Genomic DNA, 18,784 nt, shown 5'->3' with positions numbered 1-18,784 from the left:
TTCAGGTGTGGGAGAGCTGGGTTGGGATGGCTGCTCACATAGGGGAAATGAAAGGGGCTTCATGCCTTTATGCTGGGACTTTGTGGGGATGGTGAAGGAGATGGGGTCCGGGCCTGTCCTGGTGGGAGTTGTCCCCTTTCTCCATCCTGCTAGCTTTGCAATAGGGCAGGGTGCTTGTTCCCAGTCACCTCCTGCCCTGTGTCCTCTCCCAAATGAAGAGGGGGATCAGTATCCTTCTGCAGGGTGTTGCTTCATACTAGGGCATCTTGTGTTCTCAGCAGCCCTCCCTTGCAGCCAGTGGGTGGGATGGGCTATGGGAACATCGGAACCTGTGGGCAGCTCCAGCCTTTCTGAAGCGTCACCTCCCACCCCTCCACTAACACTCCACTTGTGTCCACTGTGCCGACAGTGCGTTCTCCCCCTGGCCTGGCCAAGACCCCGCTCTCAGCACTGGGGCTGAAACCCCACAACCCGGCTGAGATCCTGCTGCATCCAGTGGGAGGTGAGTGTGGGCACGGGGACTGCACGCAGATTTTTTTGTGGGGGCATCTGTGAGGATACCCCGGAAGGGTCCCTAGTTTGGAGAAGGCACTTCCACCTCCCTTTTGGCGCCAGGTGGCCATGGGGGTCCTTGTCACCTTTTGTGGGGACTCTGGGACTGTGTAAGCGTGGGGGATGCTGGTGCTGCCCTGGGGGGCTCAGCACAGTAAGGTCTTCAGCAGTGAAGGCTAGATAACCCTGTGGCCCTGTTTCCTGCCCAGCCCCATATTCTTCCCTCTCCCACCCCCTACATTCCTTCTCCTCTCTAGGACAGCTGGAGACAGTTTGCTCTCTGGGAGCTGAGCCTGTCAGCCAGAACAATATCCAGAGCTCTTTCCATCCTGGACAGCAGTCCCTGAGTGCAAAGGCCCTACCGTCCTGGGGATGTGTCCTGAAGTAGCCTGCCAAGCCAGACCTCACTGCTTCCCAGCACCCAGGGCCCCTTCCTGAACCAGCTCAGGGCTGAGTGTGACCTCCCCAAATCCATCTGAGCCTGGGGGCAACAGGCTGATTGAGCTCACACTGCAAGACCCTTCTCCCTCTGCCTTTAAGGGCGAGCTGATGCTTATTTGGTGCTTGCTGGGCTTCTTGGAGCAGCCCTTTGGTCACTCTCTGCTGCACTGTTCCCTCTTTCTCATCTGAAACCAGCCTCCTGGGTTTTGGACATAATTTCTGGGATGTTGATGTGAACTGTGGGGGTTTCTGAGGCTGGGTTTCAGTTTGGAGCACAGTGTCAGGAGGTGTGGGGCGCTCCTTTGTGCTCTATGTGCCCCTGCCTGAGAAAGGCAGAGCTGCTTAACTCTGATTTCTCTTTCTGTCTCGCACCTCCCTTCCTCCTCTTCCCACTCCCATCACTCCCCTGCCCCTCCGTCCCTCAGAACTAGAAGGGGAAGCAGGCGGTGACTCTGAAGAAGGTAAGAAAGGCTTTTCTTTCTCTGTCTCTCTCTTCCTCATGCAACCTCACTGTTGGGACTGTGACTCAGAGCAAGCCCTGGTGTCTGTTCCAGCAGCCTTCCCTTGCGCTGTCCCTCAGGGATGTAGGAGCCTGAGTCTTGCCTGTCCTGCTCCCTTTAGAGGAGGGGCACATCATGCCTTGTGTCGTGATAGGATTTCTCAGTGTCCAAGTTGGACCTGAAGGTCTGTATTTTGTGTGGCAGTCATCTGTGGGGACTGAGGGCTCTTTGTCAGTGAGTGGCATCCTTACTGGTAGCACGCTGGGGATGCTGGCATGCTACGGCCAGCTTTGGAAGAGCCTGGCGGGCATCTGGGAGCAGCAGCCCCAGTTTTAGTCTCCTGCCCTCCCCTTTTGGCTTTGCTGTTGTCATTCAGAGTGAAAAATAAACCAGAGTGCAGCACAAAAGGTCAGCGGGCGCAGAGGCCACCAATGTGTTGCCGGCTCAGCCGGCTGGGCAGTGGTGCAGCACCGGCAGCTGGTGCACATCTTCCTCCAGCCAGGCAGCTGCCCAAAGTCCTCCCACCTCTCCTGTCTCTGGGTTGTGCCACTTTGGGGATGCCAAGGATGGGGCTGAGCTGGGACGTCAATTCAAGAGTGGCTGTGCTGATGGTGCAGGCACTGCGGGCTCTGGGATGGCACATCTTGTGTGGAGACAGAGGCTTTGGGAGTGGCTGTGATTCCTTGGAGTACTGCCTGCTATGTAACGGTTGTTGGGTGGTTTTGCTTCCTCCTTTAATGAATTTTTGGGCCCTCAGAGCTGGGATGAGGAACTGTGTGTTCAGGATGGGTTTTGGGGAAAGGGTGTCTCTTCTTGGTGGGTGCGGTGCTTCCTCTTGCCCTAGCAGCTGTCAGCATTTCTCCTTGGAAGTTTCTCAAAATGCACATAACCCAAACCTGAACATTGTGTAGTACTGGAAAAAGTGTTTCCTTGAAAAGAAGCATTCTGCTTTCAGAACTGATTTTTCAATGATGGCTTTTTGGACACATTAAAGGAAGCAAAGCTGGGATAAAATCAGGCTTTTCCCTCATAAGTTCCCCCAAGCTTTACCATTTCTGTCCAGCTTTAAGCCTCCAGAGACTCATACATTGCCTGTCCTCTCCTTCCCACTAAACCCTCAGGAGCTCAAGCTGTGCTGCTTCTCTGTCTGCTTGCATGATGGTTGACTCCCAAGCAAGGATGTCCAGTGACCCTGCACTGCCCAGGCTGAGTGGCCACCATGAGCCTCTTGCCCTGCTTCATCCTCTCTGATAAAATGATATTTTTGGGGATTAAATCTATGGTTCTGAGAAGGGACTGATATTTTGGCTTAACACTGCTGGCTTGGGACCCTCTGCACTCAGCCACACACTCTAGGAGGGTCCCTGCCCCTCCGTGCTCTGCCTAGCAGATCCCAGCTGGAATGGCTGGCCTGTGTATGGGGCTGGAAGATGCTTTGGCAGTGTGGGAGCTCAGGATGTGGCTGTCAGCTCTGAGGAGGCTTTAAAACAGCCTGACACAGATGCAGCACTGGGGATTTCTGGCCACAGCGCAGCCCTGCTCAGATCTGGGATTCCCAAACAAATGCCCATCTCCCTGGTGACTCAGAACTTCTCTGTTCTTCCACCCATTTTCCCATCTCCAGAGTCCCTTACAAGAAAACACAAGGAGGCAAGGTCAGATTTTTCAGCCTAAAAAAATCCTGCCTGAAACTTCCTAACTTTTCTTTTCATTTCTCTTGTCCTGAATTGAATCAAAGTACTGGAACCTGTGCCCATGGCCACACACCTCACTGGCACAGCCCCCAAGCCCCCTGCTGCTGCCTTTTCAGGAGGGGCTGGCATTTTCACAGCCCTGTGGTCTTAACCTCTTGCAGGCTGACTCATATGTACTGTCTGGCTAATTTTAGTCTGGGCTGGGGAGCTGGGAAGGGGAAAAGTGAGTAGCTGTGAAATTAATTGAATTACCTAAGCTGCGATGAATTTCTTGCAGCTGCCCTGGGCAGTGCCTCATCCCTGTCACTCAGGATGTCCTGCCTTAGATGCTGGTACCCAGCCTGTGTAGAGGTCCATCATCTGGTTTTGGCCCGGATCTTTCCTGGGGTTGGGCAGGGACATCAGCCTAAGGGAGGGATTCCTCCTCCCCTCTCCACACACAGATGGGGCACAGAGATGCTGCGGGGGAAGGAGTGGGACCTATGACAGTCTTTTTCCTTGCATGTCTCTGCTCCAGCTCTGAACGTGGAGCTGTGCATTGGCGTTGCTGACTGTGAGCAGGCCAGCTTGCCAGCAGGCTGAGCCAGAGCCCAGCTGTTATGACTAATAATAACAATAATAATGTTTGTCATGCTAATTACTACTGCAGAGCTGCTTTGGGCATGGCCAGCCTGGAGCCAGGGACCTGCAAGGCTGCCCAGCCCATAGCATTTGATGCCAGTGGGTCTTGCATAGGGCAAGCTGAGGTGTGACACGGCTGCAGGGCTTGGGGGAATGGGACTGAAGCTGCAGCCTGTTCCTCTGGTGCAGCCTTTGGTGGGGGCTGTGGGGGCTGTCATAGGGATGGGGACCAGCCTGGGTGGAACAGGAGGTAGGGGGAAAGGTATGAGAGAGGACTGGGTCTGGTGTCTGGCATGGCTGGTAATGGCCAGCCCAGACTGCTGCTCCTGGCACGGAACAGCTTGGCGGCTCTAAAGGAAAATTGCTTTTCTTGGTCGTGCTCATGGGCTCCGGTTTCAAGCTGGGCTGGGAGTGAAAGTGTTGGATGCTGCAGTGGAAATAGCTGGAGTTGCCCTCTGGTCTGCTGCTGGAGATGGCTGGCAGAGGTGGGCCACAGAGGGCAGGGACCACGGGGCATCGTCATCAGTCCCATGTGAGTCAGTGCGGGCTGGGCAGAGTCACTGGCTCTATTTTTAGGGGCTGTGGATGAGCAGGGAGCAGGACGTGTTCCCTGTGGCATCCTGGGTGGGAGGGACGCTGACTCAGAGCAGAGTGAAGGGGCTGTGGCATGCAAAGGGATCGTAGTCCCGTGTTCCAGTCCCCTCAGGGAAAGCGGTGACCCTGTTTCCTGTGCCCTGGCTGGGATCTTCAGCATTCTTGAAGCAACTTAAGGATCCTGAATGAGCCAGATATGTTTTTGCACAACTTGTGGTGGAAGAGGTAGGGGGAAATGTTCAGCTGGAGGAGGTCAGCTCAGGCACCTTCACTGGCATGAAATGTGGATCCAGGGAGAAGGGTGTGGTCCTCTTCCCATGCAAGCTGTAGGCTCATCTGTTTCTGCTTCTCTTTGCCACAGAGCCCAGGAGCTATGTTGAGTCAGTGGCCCGCACGGCCACAACGGGCAGGGGAGGGACACTACCCGCTGCCCAGCCTGCTGCCCAGCCCACTGCTCAGCCCGCTGCCCAGCCCGGAGGCCCAGAGGTGCCCACGAGGAATGGCACTTTCTCCAACTCCTTCATCGCCCCCAGCCCTGTCTCCACCAGCAGCCCTATTCACAGCATGGATGGGTAAGGCAGTGGGTGCAGGTCCCAGGGACTGATGGGGCTGGGGCTGAACCCTGCCTGGTGCACAGGTTTAGAATCACAGAATCATTAAGGCTGGAAAAGACATCCAAGATCATCGCGTCCAGCCTTTGACTGAACACCACCAAGCCAACTACGCCAGAGCACTAAGTGCCATGTCCAGCTGTTTCTTGAATATCTCCAGGGATGGTGCTTGCTCCCACATTTTAACTGCCTTTGCAAAGACCCGCATCTCTCCATGCAGGGTTTGGGTATCCCGGCCAGCTGTGCACCTCAGTGCCCTGAGAACACAAATCTGGGTCACTGCTGGTTGGTTGGTGGTTACTGGACCTCAGAAGCCTCTCACTGGGAAGGTGTCCCCTGGAGTGGGAGGAGGGATGGGTTGTGTTAATTCCTAGCCCTGGGTTAGGCTGAGCCTGAGTCCTCCAGGGTGAGATGGAGCCATTGTCCCTGTCCCCTGTCCGCCCTGCCCACGAGGTGTTCTGCACCCACACAGGCTGGCAGGGCAGAATAAATCAGGTGTTTGCTGGGAGCAGAGCTGGGAAAAGGCTCTGTTCCATAGAAGGTCATACTTTGAGATGGAACTGGGTTTCATGGTGGGACTAAAGCTGCCTCTGGTTGCTTTCATGCAACTGGCAGGACCCATCCCATGGTTGCCTCTGGACAACCAAGTAGCTGCCGGGCTCCGTGCCTCAGTTTCCCTGTGCGCCACATGCAGGAGGGTGCCAGTACCAGTCAGCAGCAGGAACAAGTGGTGGAGCTGAATTCTACTTTTCTTCGTCTCTCCTCAGGGCCTCCCTCCGCAGCTACCCATCAGAAGGCAGCCCCCATGGCACGGTTACGCCTCCCCATGCCTCTGCTGAGCCCCTGTACCGGTCACCTGTTGGCTTGCAGATGCCCTCTGCTCACAGCAGCTACCAAAACTCGTCTCCATCTTCCTTTGCAATGGTCCAAGGAGGGGTCCCGGGCTCTGCATACAGCAGCCCCGACTACGCTGATGGCCGAGCTGGCCTCCAGCCAGAACCCCAAGCTCGGCCACAGCCACAGGTCAATGTGGTGGGGGTGCACACCCTGCCAGGGAGCCCCCGCAGCCTGCACCGGACAGTGGCTACGAATACACCGCCCAGCCCTGGCTTCGGGCGAAGAGCCATCAACCCCAACCTGAGTGGTGCTCCTGGCAGCCCTGGGCTGAGCAGGCATGCTGTGGTGGCCCATGGCAACCTGGTGGCCCCACCAGGGAGCCCCAGCCTGTCCAGGCACCAATCAGCAGCAGCCACATCCCCTGGCAGCCCCCTGTATGGCTACTCCAGCCCGGAGGAAAGGCACCTGACGCTGTCTCGGCAGAGCAGCTCCTCTGGCTACCAGCCTCCCTCCACGCCGTCCTTCCCTGTCTCCCCAGCATACTACCCCGGCACGAGCACGCCGCACTCCTCCTCCCCAGACTCGGCTGCCTACCGCCAGGGCAGCCCCACGTCGCAGCCTGCGCTGCTTGAGAAGCGGCGGATGTCAGCTGGGGACCGCTCCAACAGCCTCCCCAACTACGCCACTGTCAACGGCAAGATGTCCTCACCCCTCTCCAGCGGCATGTCCAGCCCCAGCGGTGGGAGCGCCGTTGCCTTCTCCCACACTCTGCCGGACTTCTCCAAGTTCTCCATGCCAGGTAAGGGATGCTCTTGGAGGTCCCTGTGTCCCCCTGCCCTGCTCAAGGCTCTCCCCTCCTCCTCCTTGCTGGCCGTCAGGAAAGGGATTGCAGCCATGTCCTGATTTACCCCTCCTGTCCATCCGCAAACCAAAGGCACCGCTGGGGCTTGGGCCATTTCCTGCGCTTTCTGACAAATCCAAACAGGAAAAACACCGACCAGCATCTCTGGCATAAACAGTGCTCAGAGATGTGTATGGGGAGATCAAAGCTCCTGGAGACGACTTTTCTCTGCCGTGGGGATGCACTGACCTCTTGGCCTCATTCCCAGTGGACTTTACCCCACTGAGACCCCACTGCGGTGCTGCCTCCTCATTTCAAATGGTGCCGTGCCCTGGGTGCCGTCCTGCCTGGAACACTTTTGCCAGCTCCTGTTACAGACACCTTGGTGACGCCAAGATCGGGCTGATAGGACCAGGGGAATAAAGCTGTGGGGCAGTGGTGGCTCCAGCTTCTGGGCCAGTTCCTCTGCTGAGCGGGCAGCCCTTTGTGGGGACGCTGGCACTCGTCCTGGCCCCGTGATTCCTGTGGCCAGGGACCTTTCCCAGTGGGGAAGCATGAGTAATTAAAACCTGTAACAATTAACAAGCAGCTTGGAGAGGGGAGCGAGCCCCCTGCCTCTCCGAAGGTGACCAGACTGCAGAGGGCTGATAACATGTCTCCAGCAGAGATGCTATCCAGTCCTCTCGGTTGTATGCCTGGTTGTTTTTGGAAAGCAGGTGGTTGTAAATGTTGCCTGAGTAAATGACAGCTTCATGGCCAGAGGACCAGCTCCGGTTGAGGCTGTGCCACTGGTGGGCACTGAAGAAGGCACAGTCAGGCTGGGGCTGGGGCTGCTTTGCCCAGGGTGGATTGACCCGTCCAGTTCTTCTGCACAGAGCAAAGATAAGGGAAGAAATTTATTTTTATGAAGTGTGAGCCAAATCTTTAACATTAGAGAGCAGTGAAGGTCCTCTGAAGTCAGAGGATCTCCCCAGCACCTCCAGACATACCTCTTTCCTCCAACAGTTTTTATTTCACCTGGCCAGCTTCCTTTAAAATGAAGAATTCCCATTTTGTCTGTGGCTGTGGGCCAAAGAGGCTCACCTGATGCACAGCCCTTCGAGGGCCCTTGAGCTTGGATTTAGCTTTAGATGCCCAGCAGCCCCATAAGCTCCAGGGGATTATCGGCCTGTCTGGGTATGGGGAACTGGGTTGAGGTTAGTGCAATGTGGCAGGTCTGAAAGGAGGTGGATGTATTAATGCTTTGGCTGGATGTAGGGTTTCAGATACAGCATCTTTTAACTTTTTTCTTGTCTTTTCTTCCCTTTCCTGCAGACATCAGTCCTGAGACTCGTGCCAATGTCAAGTTTGTGCAGGATACTTCTAAGTACTGGTACAAACCAGACATCTCCAGGGAGCAGGGTAGGTAGATGACAGAGGGTCGGGAGTTGGGGTGTGTCTGGGATCGCAGGGATTAGCAAGGATTTCCCTTATGGACTGGGTTGAGAGTGAGGGTGAATAATGGCTGCTCAGGCCGTTGCAGATGGGGATTGAAGCCCCATTCATCTGCAGGTTTGTGTGATGTGGGCTCGTCAGACCTCCTCTTGGAGAGGAGCTCCAGTCCCTGGAGTGTGCAGTGGGTCTATGTTTGCAGTTTGGGGTGCAAAACACCCAAATCTTGAGTTGATAATGCTCAGAGGCATCTTGGAAACATGGCTAAAATAAGCAGGGAGAACGAGGAGGCAGCAGGATGCCTTCAGGAGCATGGTCCCAGCATTTGGCCCTTGGCTCCTGCTTGCTCTCCAGTACTTGGTTGCTCAGAGATAGGCAAGGAGATGTGCACACAAGGGCGATGGGGGTGGGGGGAGATGAGCCTGTGCCTGGCAACCCACTCAGGCATGCAGGGGGGGCGGTAACATTGTGGTGCCTGGCTATGAGGTGTGGAGCTGGGGCACACCATCCCAACCCACACCTGCTGGTGTCTTGAGGGTGTGTTGGTTCTCACCATGCCATCTCTGAGCTCTGCCGTTCTCTCCTGCAGCCATTGCCCTGCTGAAGGACAGGGAGCCGGGGGCTTTCATCATCCGAGACAGCCACTCCTTCCGGGGAGCCTATGGCCTCGCCATGAAAGTCGCTTCTCCGCCTCCCACGGTCATGCAGCAGAACAAGAAAGGTATTGTGTGCCCTTCTCCTTCCCACGCCGAGATGCTTTCCATCGTTCAGCCGGGGCGAGCGGGCAGCTGGGGCTGCTGAGCCAGTCATGCCCTTGGGTATGTGCCGATGTGGCAGGATCCTTGTCTCCCAGGGCACAGGGAGGCACCAGACACCCTCTGCCCTGAGCTGTGGAGGGCGCAGGAGCACCTATGTCTTGGGCTTTGGTGTAATGAAATGGGCACAGCCTCTCCAGCCCACCAACACTGTGGGGGAGCTTGGCTTGGGGTTGACCCTGTGCAAAGGGGCAGGTTTGAGGAGGGTGTGTGTCGTGTTAGGGACCCCTCCCTTGAGCTGGAGCACTGGTTTCCTAATGGGACTGCATAGTAATAGGAGGGTGGCTCTGGTGTGAAAACATCTCATCTCTTCCCAGGAGATTTGACTAATGAGCTGGTGAGGCACTTCCTCATCGAGACTAGCTCACGAGGTGTGAAACTAAAAGGATGTCCCAATGAGCCTAATTTTGGTAAGTGCCCCCAGTGTGCTTCCCACATGCGGGGTTGGGTTGGGAGAGCCTTGCCTTTGCCAGACTGTCAAAGCAGAACTGTTGGGTGTCTGGGAGAGCCTGTTACTGCCTCTTGTTCCTGTGTAACTGCATCTTGTGGGCATTTGGAGCCTCTAAGTTCATACACACTCATGAGAACACACAAATGTACCTGTATGCATAGGTACATACCTGTCTACACACACATGTAGGACAAATGATGCTGCTGGGCAGGGTGGAGGGCGGGGGCTCCCCTTCTTTCATTTATCTCATGGCTAATGTTGTCTGAGGAGCAGCACGAAGACCTTTGTCTCATTTGTTGTTCCTAAAGTGGCCCTGGCATCTCTGTCCCCTCCCTGAGCCCTCTGTGGAGAGCTACATGGTGGTTTCAGTGAGAGGAATTGCCACATGTGGCATTAGGACCATTAATGAAGAAACCCACCTAAAAGCCTGTTTCCATCCACCCAGGGCAATGCTGACCTAATCAGGGAAAGCTGGAGTTTCTTATTCCTTTCCTTGGTTAATGGTTAATCGTACTTTGGATTGTGCAGTTCCACAGCCTAATGATTTTTCAAAAGGATCATTGTATTAACCCAGCAGGTGCAAACAATTCTTCATCTGGCAACACTGGCCCTATGCTGACCATCTTCCCTCTCTCCCCAGGCTGTCTCTCGGCACTGGTGTACCAGCACTCCATCACGCCCTTGGCCCTGCCCTGCAAGCTGGTCATTCCTGACCGAGGTAAGAGCAAGGAGCAGAAGGCATTGCATCTGTCCCCACAACCTGCAGGGAGGGGGTAGGTTTCCAAGCAGGGAGCACCAGTAACCATCCCATGTCTTCTAGATCCAATGGAGGAAAAGAAAGACACTATGTCAGCCACCAACTCAGCCACGGACCTCCTCAAACAGGGTGCAGGTGAGTTGAGAGGGGCAGTCGTGGGGTGAACATGGCTTGGAGTAGTGGCTGACCCCATGCCTGTTGTCTCCCTTTCCAGCCTGCAACGTCCTCTTCATCAATTCAGTGGAGATGGAGTCTCTGACAGGCCCCCAGGCCATCTCGAAGGCTGTTGCTGAGACACTGGTGGCTGACCCCACGCCCACAGCTACCATTGTTCACTTCAAAGTCTCCGCACAAGGCATCACCTTAACGGATAACCAGAGGAAGTAAGAGCCTCCATGGTCACATATCTGGCCAAAAGCCAATGTTGGCTTGTTCCCAAAGCCAACAGGGCTGTGATTCAGGAAGTGTGTTGGTGAAGGATGTCCCTGGGATGGCATCAGCCTGGTCATGGACATGGCTGGGATTTGTCCTTGACTCTTGGAACATCCTGTAGGAGACCTATGGCAGTGTTCCCTGGGCTGGTGGAGCTGGGTTGTGGTGGGAGAGTGGTGGAGCCTCCCTGGCCCTGACATTCCCTGCTTTGTGTTTCAGATTGTTCTTCCGAAGACACTACCCCCTCAATACTGTCACCTTCTGTGACTTGGATCCCCAGGAACGAAAGTGAGTGCCCTAACCTGGGGGGAGCACGTGACCCTTGCCCCTTTCACTCCTGTAGCCTCCTGGGATGCTTGGAGCAGGGTCTTTGCTTGCTCTCTCCCCTGCTCTTGCGGAGAGCAGCAATGCTAGGTCGCCTTGGATACTGTGGGGGACTGCCAGCTTCTTCTGGTGACTTTTTGGTGTCTCAAGCACCTTCATGCTGAAGGAGAAGTGCATCATTTTTCCATAAAGCCAAGCCTATGCAAAGCCAGACTGTCCTTCCACCATTGGTGTGGTGGTCCCCATCTTGGCCCTGTCTCTCTGTGGGGTGCAGGAGGGACCATCCCTCACACCTTCTCTTTTCCTTGCAGGTGGACTAAAACTGATGGCAGTGGCCCAGCCAAGTAAGTACTTTCTGTGCTTCCAGCAGATTCCTCCCAGCTGCTGTCGAGGTGGCTTCTGCCTGTTTGGGCATTGGCTGGGAGATGCCCTGTGCAGGGCATCCTGGCTGTGTGTGAGATGGGCTCAGCTCCTCACTGCAGGAGTGTTTCACCCAAGCACGAGAGTATGGTCTTGGGGACTCTGGATGCATCTTTCAGCCCCAAATTGCTGGTCAGAGCAGGCATGTGTCTTGCTGAACTGACCAAACTGGAAGCTCTCCTGACAGAGCCACTGGGAACCAGCTTACGGAGCAGAGCTGGGATTATGCTGATGGCCTGTGAGCTGCTGGTCATCTCTTCCTCTTCTTCCTGTCCTTCCTGTCCTGACCCATGGGAACACAGAGCTGTTGACTGAACCCATTTCCAGGGGCCAGCTCCCACTAATTTTAGCCATTGTGTTAGCAAAGGGGTTTTTATTAGGATGTCCAGCTGCTGTGGTATTTCCCCTCCCCAATTAGAAATGCCGTAGCCTGGGCCTGTCTCACATTCTGTTCCCCCTGTATTTATAACTTGAGTTTGCACATTCTAATTAAAAAAAAAGAAGGGACATTTTATTCATCAGGGGGGAGACAGACAGAAATAACCAGATGGTCTCACTTAGCTTCCTGTGTCCTTGCACGGCCTTCATCTCCAAGAGGGTCTACCCCAATGCCCAGCCCATCACACTTCTAGCTTCAAGAGGCCAAACCAAGGCAGTGCTGTGATCATCTGGAAGGCCCCTTCCTGGGGACGAACTTGGGAAGGGTGGCAGAAGTGTTCAGAGCAAGGGTGGTTTGGTCAAGAAATGATTGAAACCTGGCCTTCAAAGAAACTGCAGCAAAGGGAAGAGGAGGTGGGCCTTCATGCAGGCTGGTTTGGGATGTATCCCTCTGTGTTGTGAGAGGGGCATGTGAAAGAGGGGAAGAGGGCCAAGACCATGTTGGAAGAGGGTGGTGGTAATCCTTGTGAGAGCAGTATTAGCAAACCTTGTTGAGGCTCTTGCCTTTTCCCCACACAGGCTCTTTGGCTTTGTGGCCAGGAAGCAAGGGAGCACCACAGACAACATCTGCCACCTCTTTGCTGAGCTGGACCCAGACCAGCCAGCTGCAGCCATCGTCAACTTTGTCTCCAGGGTCATGCTTGGCTCCGGCCAGAAGAGATGAGCTGGCACTTGCGGGTGATTCTTGAATTTTGGAGAAGGACTTGGAGCTGATCCGAGAAGGAGTGTGAGGAAGTGCATTGTGGGAGAGGGAAGTGAATCGGGGGGGGAAAAGGGTTGGAATTTTGGAGGAAAACAGCAAACAACAAAAAAACCCCAACAAAACCCGTAAAAACTCAACACAAGCTAAACACACACGTAGAGGAACCAAAACCACGCACCCACAAAAGAGAGCCACAAAAGTCACGCCAGACAGGATGCATGTCCCATCGCGGGGAAGGTGACCAAAGCAAAGGCGGCAGTGAGAGGCGTGTTCCTAGCTTTCAGCATCACGGCCTCAAGTGGTGACTTCCATTTGGGACTGAATGCGGGACCATGACTGGTGTTTTCCATCTGGAAAAAAAAGAGGCAACTGGCAAAACCCATGGAAGAAGCTTCATCCCAGCAGCCCCATCTGCTGTGTGTTTGAACTGACCTGTAGGAGATAATAACATGGGCTGGGTCTATGGGACACCAGAGGAGATGCTCTCAGAAACCTTTCCTTGTCCAGCTGCAGAGGAGGGTCCTCACTGGTCCCTGCGCTTCCCCCAAAACCTGCTCGTGACCTGGCAGCTTGCTGGGGACATGGGGAAATTGGTCCTGAACCTTCCCATCCGTGGGGAGCTTGGCCATGGGCTGACCTTTGCTGACCCACAGCCCAGCATCAGTCACAGGTGAGAGGCTGTGAGTCCACCCAGAGAGGGGGTCGCGCTGTTTCTCCATTTCCCCAGGGGTTCTTGTGCCCCCCAGCATGCGAGGAGGTGTGGGGGTTCCTGCCGCCCTGCGCCTGGGGAAGGTGGATACTCCCCAGGAACCCGGAGGATGCAGAAAGTCACCTCCTCTCCCATCTTCCCCTTTTCCCTCCCATCACTAGTCCTCTTGGGCAGTTTTCTCCTGCGGCCTGTCACATACTCTTAACACAAAAAAAGCAAAACAGAAAAGAAAGGAATAATTGTAATAATAATAATAATGATTATAATAATAGCGGATGCTGGCACGGGTGGGTTCCCTGTGCGAAGCAGCAGACCCGTGGCTACCCCTATCTAGCTCTTCGGAGACACGCAAGCGGTTTTTAAATTGCATGGACATTCAAGTTGCACGAAAGGCGAATGACTACAAGTAACTCAGGCGCTTTTTTCTCCTTTTGTTTTGGAGGCCACGTTAAAAAAAATAAAGAAAAAGAAGGAAGAAAACTAAGAAAAAAGGAAGGGACCTGCAGTGGTTGGGCAGCTTTGGCTCAGTGGGGAGGTAACAGGTCCTCTGAGAGCCATCCCAGTTGACGCATGCGTACCCCCAAAACCATCTGGCTGGAGGCTCATGCCCCTCAAAATGCACCATAGTTTTGCAGTGATTTCAGTGCTGTCAGCTTTTCCCTTAGCTTTGGTAGGTGAGGAGGGCAAGTTGGGTGGAGAGAGGGGCAGAGGGCCCCTGTGCCACTGCAGGGGGAGAGATCATGGTGAGGGTGCAGCAGGTGGAGGTCCCAGCTCTATGGTGCTGGGCAGGGGGCAGAGGATGCTTCGGTCACATGTGCAGGTTTAGGGTAGGGGGAATGGTCCAGCTGGAGCTGTGGGGTCATTACTGAGCCCTCTGCTGCAAATATTCCCCCTGAGGGCTTTTTTGGGTGAAGTTTTCAGTGCAAAGTAGCCCAGATAGTCTTTTGGGGACAAAAATTAGAAACGTAGCACTGCAGTCCCCCGGAGAGCTTGTCTCCTGTGGACCACCCTTGCCTTGATAGCTATAGTATATATGCAAGCTATACTGACAAAATACTGTAAGCTAATGGAATTTTAAGGAGGAAAAAAAAGGTTAAATTTACACTCCAAAAATATTTATTTTTGCCATATTGCTTTCTGTGCATCATATCTCCCCCACTATATCCCCCCCTTCCCCTGCCCTGGGGAAACACCTGCATGTTAAAAGAAAATCCAGAGCAAGGCAAAATACAGATGGGGGAAGAGGCGGGGGCCCCTGTGTCGGGGTGGCCGTGTGTGACCGGTGCGTGTGTGCGGTGTGCGCGCGTGTGTGTGTGAGGGGGAGTGAGCGGCGTGGGCGGCCGGACAGGGCTGCCAGGGCCAGAGGCTGTACTGATGTACTGAAGTGTGACAGGATGGGTAACGAGGAGTTGGTTGTGAGATGGTGGTGGGACAGGAGGTTCCGGGGGGGCTTTCCCCCTCCCCGGCTCCCTGGCCGCACAGATGCAGAGACCTTTTAATTTTTGATATTTCCAAAAAGTGATTCCCTCCTTCTGCGAAATTCAAGCGAGACAAGAGACGATCTCACCCGTAATCTCCTCACCCTGCCATTCACCCATCAGAGAAAACACTGTGTTTATAGATATATATATTTTTGAAAGCCTCTATTTTTCAGACTTGGTTTTCTCACTGCTAAGAAAAGAGATGATAATAATGTAATTTTATTTTAATCTGCTGCCTTGGAAACTGGTGCTTGGAACTCCCATTCCTCTTTTTCTCCCCATACAAACGAAGCAGATCTAAGCACCCCAGAGATGTTGCGTAGAAGCCGACCCCAGCAGATACCTGCCAATAGCATCACGCCTGCTTCGGGCCCTGAGCCTCTCATGGCTTCCCCACTAACCCACTAGCTGAAAATTTAGACCGTATCCAGATCTCAAACACTAACAAAATCATCTGATAATTGTATTATTTTTTTAACACACAGCGAATCACCTTCCAATGATGTAGCCGGGTGTTTATCAGCTCCCTTTAAAGGCACTTTGTTTCCCTTTAGCTCCTTTTTAAAATAAGGTTTTAAGGTGTAACAACCCTTTCTGTCCCCGGGAGAGACCATCAGCAGCATTTAGGATTGCCCAGGTCCTGGGGCTGATGGGGACCTAGTGTTGATATTTTTTCCTTATGAAAGGGACAGAAAATACTCTTTCGGGTTTTTTTCTTTTTCTTTCTTTTTTTTTTAAGTGCAGTCATGCTATTTGAGATTCGAGCTTGCACGAGTTAAGCCCAGCATATGTTTCGTTGTAATCACACTGCCGTTGTCAGCAGCCGGATGGTATCTCTCTCTCGCTCACACACAAACACACACACAAACACATCCCTCCTTCCTGCACAAAGAACTGCATATATTCTTGCCAAAGATATCCTTAAAAACGCACTTTTCCCCACATATATATAGATAGATATATATTATTTTTTTGTGTGTGTGTAAATTTATTGTACGTGCCCTTTTTGTGTTTGTTCTTTGGAGAAGCCCGTCCTGCCTTTGCTGTCATTATTGCTGTCTATTGGGAAATGCTCCCTGGGGAGGTAATTTGCTGTCTGTCCCACTCAGTGGCACCTGCAATGCACGAAATATGGGGTTCCCATTCAATGGGGCTGCCTCTGGCTCTGCCCCTGGGAACTATTTTGGGAGATGATCCATGTCATCAACTGCTGATGGGATGCACCACTGAATGGTCTTCACCAGCCCCTCATCACTGGTGGAGACAGCGGAGCTCATGGTTTTGAGCAGAGTTTGGGGTTGCTCTGAATGCAACATTTGCTGGCTGCCTCCTGGTCAAATTACACACGGAAAACAAACCAGGTAGGGAGAAAAACCCAACCCAGCCTCTGGGCATTGATTTTTCAGTGAATTCAACCACCTGAACCAAAGCGCAAAGTAAATCCCCACCCAGCAGGTCGGGCAGGTAAAGAAACCAGTTGCCCCGAAAACTCCAGACAACAGCATCAACAAAAGGCAACCCTTCCCGTTGGAGCAGGCAGGATGATCAGACAGCAAAGGAGCCCGCAGGGGCTTGTTTCATTTCGTTCGTTTGTTTTGCAAATTGCGAGGTTGGTTTGGGGTTACTAATTTTTTTTTTCTTTTCCTTAAAAAGGAAAAAAAAAAAAAAAAAGGAAGCAATATGACGTTTCTGTTGGCGGATCCTGTGCCGCCGTGTTATGCGTGGGGTTTTTTTTTTGTTGTTGTTGTTGTCTTTGTTACTTTGGGAATGTTACAGATTTATTTGCTAATCAGTGTTAACAAACAGTTTCAAACTTTTAGACTTGCCCATTTCTGTGTATTTATATAGATGGAAAAAAAAATACATTATATTTTGTATCTTTATGCCCATAATGTTGTCGTGCGTGTAAGGATGACTTCGGTCGCACCATGTCCGTGTGTGAATGTCACTCCGCTGTTGTCTTCCCATTGTACAGATGTTGGATTCTTTGCAGTTCATTGTATGGCTTTATAAAGTGATAAAAAACAACAAAAAAAGAACCAGTTATATAAAATATACTGTTGCTTGGAATGCCAGCTTGGTGTTTGGATTGCTGGAAATGTATCTTGAAATTTAAGGGAGCATAGGAATAAATGCTCTTGTTTTTTTTGCACAGGGGGAAAAAAAAACCCAAACCCAAATCAAAAGCTGGCGGGTGCTGTGTTTTCTCCAGGCTGTCGTTCCCCCTGTTCCTCGATGGCAGATCGGGGCCCCCCGGACAGACGCCGGGTGGTGGGTGTGGGAAGAAGGAGGGGTTGGGCTGCTGCTTGTCAGCCTCCAGCCGCAGCTTGTGTTCACCAGATGCTGGCTAACCAGACAGCCCCCAAACTTCCGACATGGCTCCAGCTCCAGCCTGGGCTTTTGTTTACCAGCAGGGATCTCTCCGGCTTGCCCTGCAGCCACTGGCTGCTTTTCAGGTCCTGTTGCTTTTTCCCAGGTTGCCTTTAGGTGCTGTCTTGTCCAGCCCTGGGCATCCCTTTTGAGTCCATCTCCCGCAGGGGAACTGGATAGGATGATGCTGGTATGGGTTCTTTGCCTTTGCTGAGGTGGTGGTTTGGGCTCTGCTCCCGTTAAATCCCACTCTCTGTGCCTTTCAGAGCCATCCTGCTCCCTTGTGCCTGGCAAAACTTCCCCCAAAGTCTCAGGGCAGGCTTTTCCAGCACTTGCAGAGCAATTCCCAGCATCTGTCAGAACAGTCAGCCCCTGGCTCTCTGGCTCCACTCCTTCCCCTCCTTGCTGAGTTGGTGGCCAAGACCCAGCCCCCGGGATGGATTGAGTTTAATTATACAAGAAATATCAGCCAGAGCAGCGGCAGTTTCTCTGGCGCCAGCACTGCTGCGGCTCAGAGGCTCAGAGTTTCTCCCGGGAGCCGGCAGCACTAAAAATACCTCCTGCCTCTCTCTAAAATAGCTGCAGGGCGAGGGGCGGATTGAGGGGACTGCTCGTGCCGAGACCCCGTGCTGTGGGGCTTGTGCTGGGAGGCAAAGGCAAGAGAGGTAAAAAAAGAAAGGGGCGGAGATGGAATGGTTTCTGGCCCTCCCGAAATAGCCGTGAGGCTGTGGGTGGGCACCCAAGCGACCAAGTGCCCTCCAAGTCAGGCTGCACCACGGGACCTTGTGAAGTACCTGTCATCTGCCAGCCTTGGCCTCAGTTGTCCCTCATCTACCCGCAAGCAAGATGGGACCTGCAGCCTCCTCGCCCTTCCTGACACTTCAGGGATGGTCTTTTCTTGCCAGCTTCTCTTAGTTTTGTTTCTTCCCTGATTCCTGCTGGAATCAACTCCCCAGGACCCAGCACCAGCCACTTGCCCAGTCCTGCTGTTCCTGCCTGGCTGGGATGGCCACTGCTGAGTATCCCTGGGCAGGGAGGAGAGGCAGTGAGTGCCTGGTGAGGTGGCACACACGGACTATTTGTTGCAAGCCATAAACTGCCTTTCATTCCCCCCCGCCTTTTCTGCAGTTAATTCCCTATTTCCTTTCCAAAATTCCTCCGGAACTTCTGGTTTGTGTTTTTCCTCAACATGTTCTTATCTGCCACCCATTTCCCCTCGCCAGCTCTGACAGCACAGGCTTTTCAGGGGCTCTCTCTTTGCAGCTTGCTGCTGTACTCAAGCCAGGCTTGTGGTTCTGGTGTGACCATTGGGAAAGGCAGGTTCCACCAGCTCTATGCTGGGAAACCTTGCCCCCATTGCATCTCCCCTTGTCTATCAAGTCCTCACCTTCAGCTTCCTAAACCAGTGTTTGTTTCTCATTTCAGCCACAGCTCTGGGGACCCAGGGCCATCCAGGGAGTGTTTCTTGTGGGGCTGTGAAAGGCAGCAAAGTTTCTCTCTCCTCTCTGCCTGCTGTTTCAGGAGGAAAGGCTGGGTATGCTGTCAGGCAGTCAGGAAACCCTGGGTTGAGAAACCCTGGTGGTGGGTTTGCTCCCCTCTCACCTCGTTATTTTTGGTTGACTAAGCTATAAGCAACCCTCAGATCTGGAGAAAAACTAGGGTCATGGTGGTGGGGATGGGGCAGTTTCATCTCCCTTCACTTCTTTTACTCTTTCCCAGGCTTCTCAGCAGTGCTGGGTACCGCTCAGAAGTGTCCCCAAGG

General features: G+C 53.5%; 1 protein-coding gene across 11 annotated transcripts in view; it reads left to right on the top strand.

Moving 5' to 3' along the window:
• Positions 1–16,727, top strand: part of TNS1 (tensin 1) — a 66,322-nt gene extending 49,595 nt beyond the window's left edge. For 8 of the 11 annotated variants that reach the window (XM_042041506.1, XM_042041503.1, XM_042041500.1 and 5 more), the window contains 13 exons: positions 410–502; positions 1,419–1,454; positions 4,764–4,974; positions 5,781–6,649; positions 8,006–8,092; positions 8,712–8,843; positions 9,255–9,347; positions 10,029–10,106; positions 10,209–10,280; positions 10,360–10,528; positions 10,797–10,865; positions 11,213–11,245; positions 12,279–16,727. In XM_042041506.1, the coding sequence (XP_041897440.1) occupies positions 410–502; positions 1,419–1,454; positions 4,764–4,974; positions 5,781–6,649; positions 8,006–8,092; positions 8,712–8,843; positions 9,255–9,347; positions 10,029–10,106; positions 10,209–10,280; positions 10,360–10,528; positions 10,797–10,865; positions 11,213–11,245; positions 12,279–12,423 (2,087 nt within the window). In that variant the 3' untranslated portion in view covers positions 12,424–16,727. The remainder of the gene's footprint in view (positions 1–409; positions 503–1,418; positions 1,455–4,763; positions 4,975–5,780; positions 6,650–8,005; positions 8,093–8,711; positions 8,844–9,254; positions 9,348–10,028; positions 10,107–10,208; positions 10,281–10,359; positions 10,529–10,796; positions 10,866–11,212; positions 11,246–12,278) is intronic. The other 3 variants (XM_042041499.1, XM_042041507.1, XM_042041510.1) reach the window with 2 other exon arrangements.
• Positions 16,728–18,784: the final 2,057 nt, after the last annotated feature.

The sequence above is a fragment of the Corvus kubaryi genome, unplaced genomic scaffold (assembly GCF_017639235.1).
Source record: "Corvus kubaryi isolate FWS band 111438036 unplaced genomic scaffold, C.kubaryi_AGA036_p1.0 37396, whole genome shotgun sequence".
NCBI lineage: Eukaryota > Metazoa > Chordata > Aves > Passeriformes > Corvidae > Corvus > Corvus kubaryi.
Note: the sequence above shows the minus strand (reverse complement) of the source record. Positions and strands in the feature narration are given on the sequence as shown.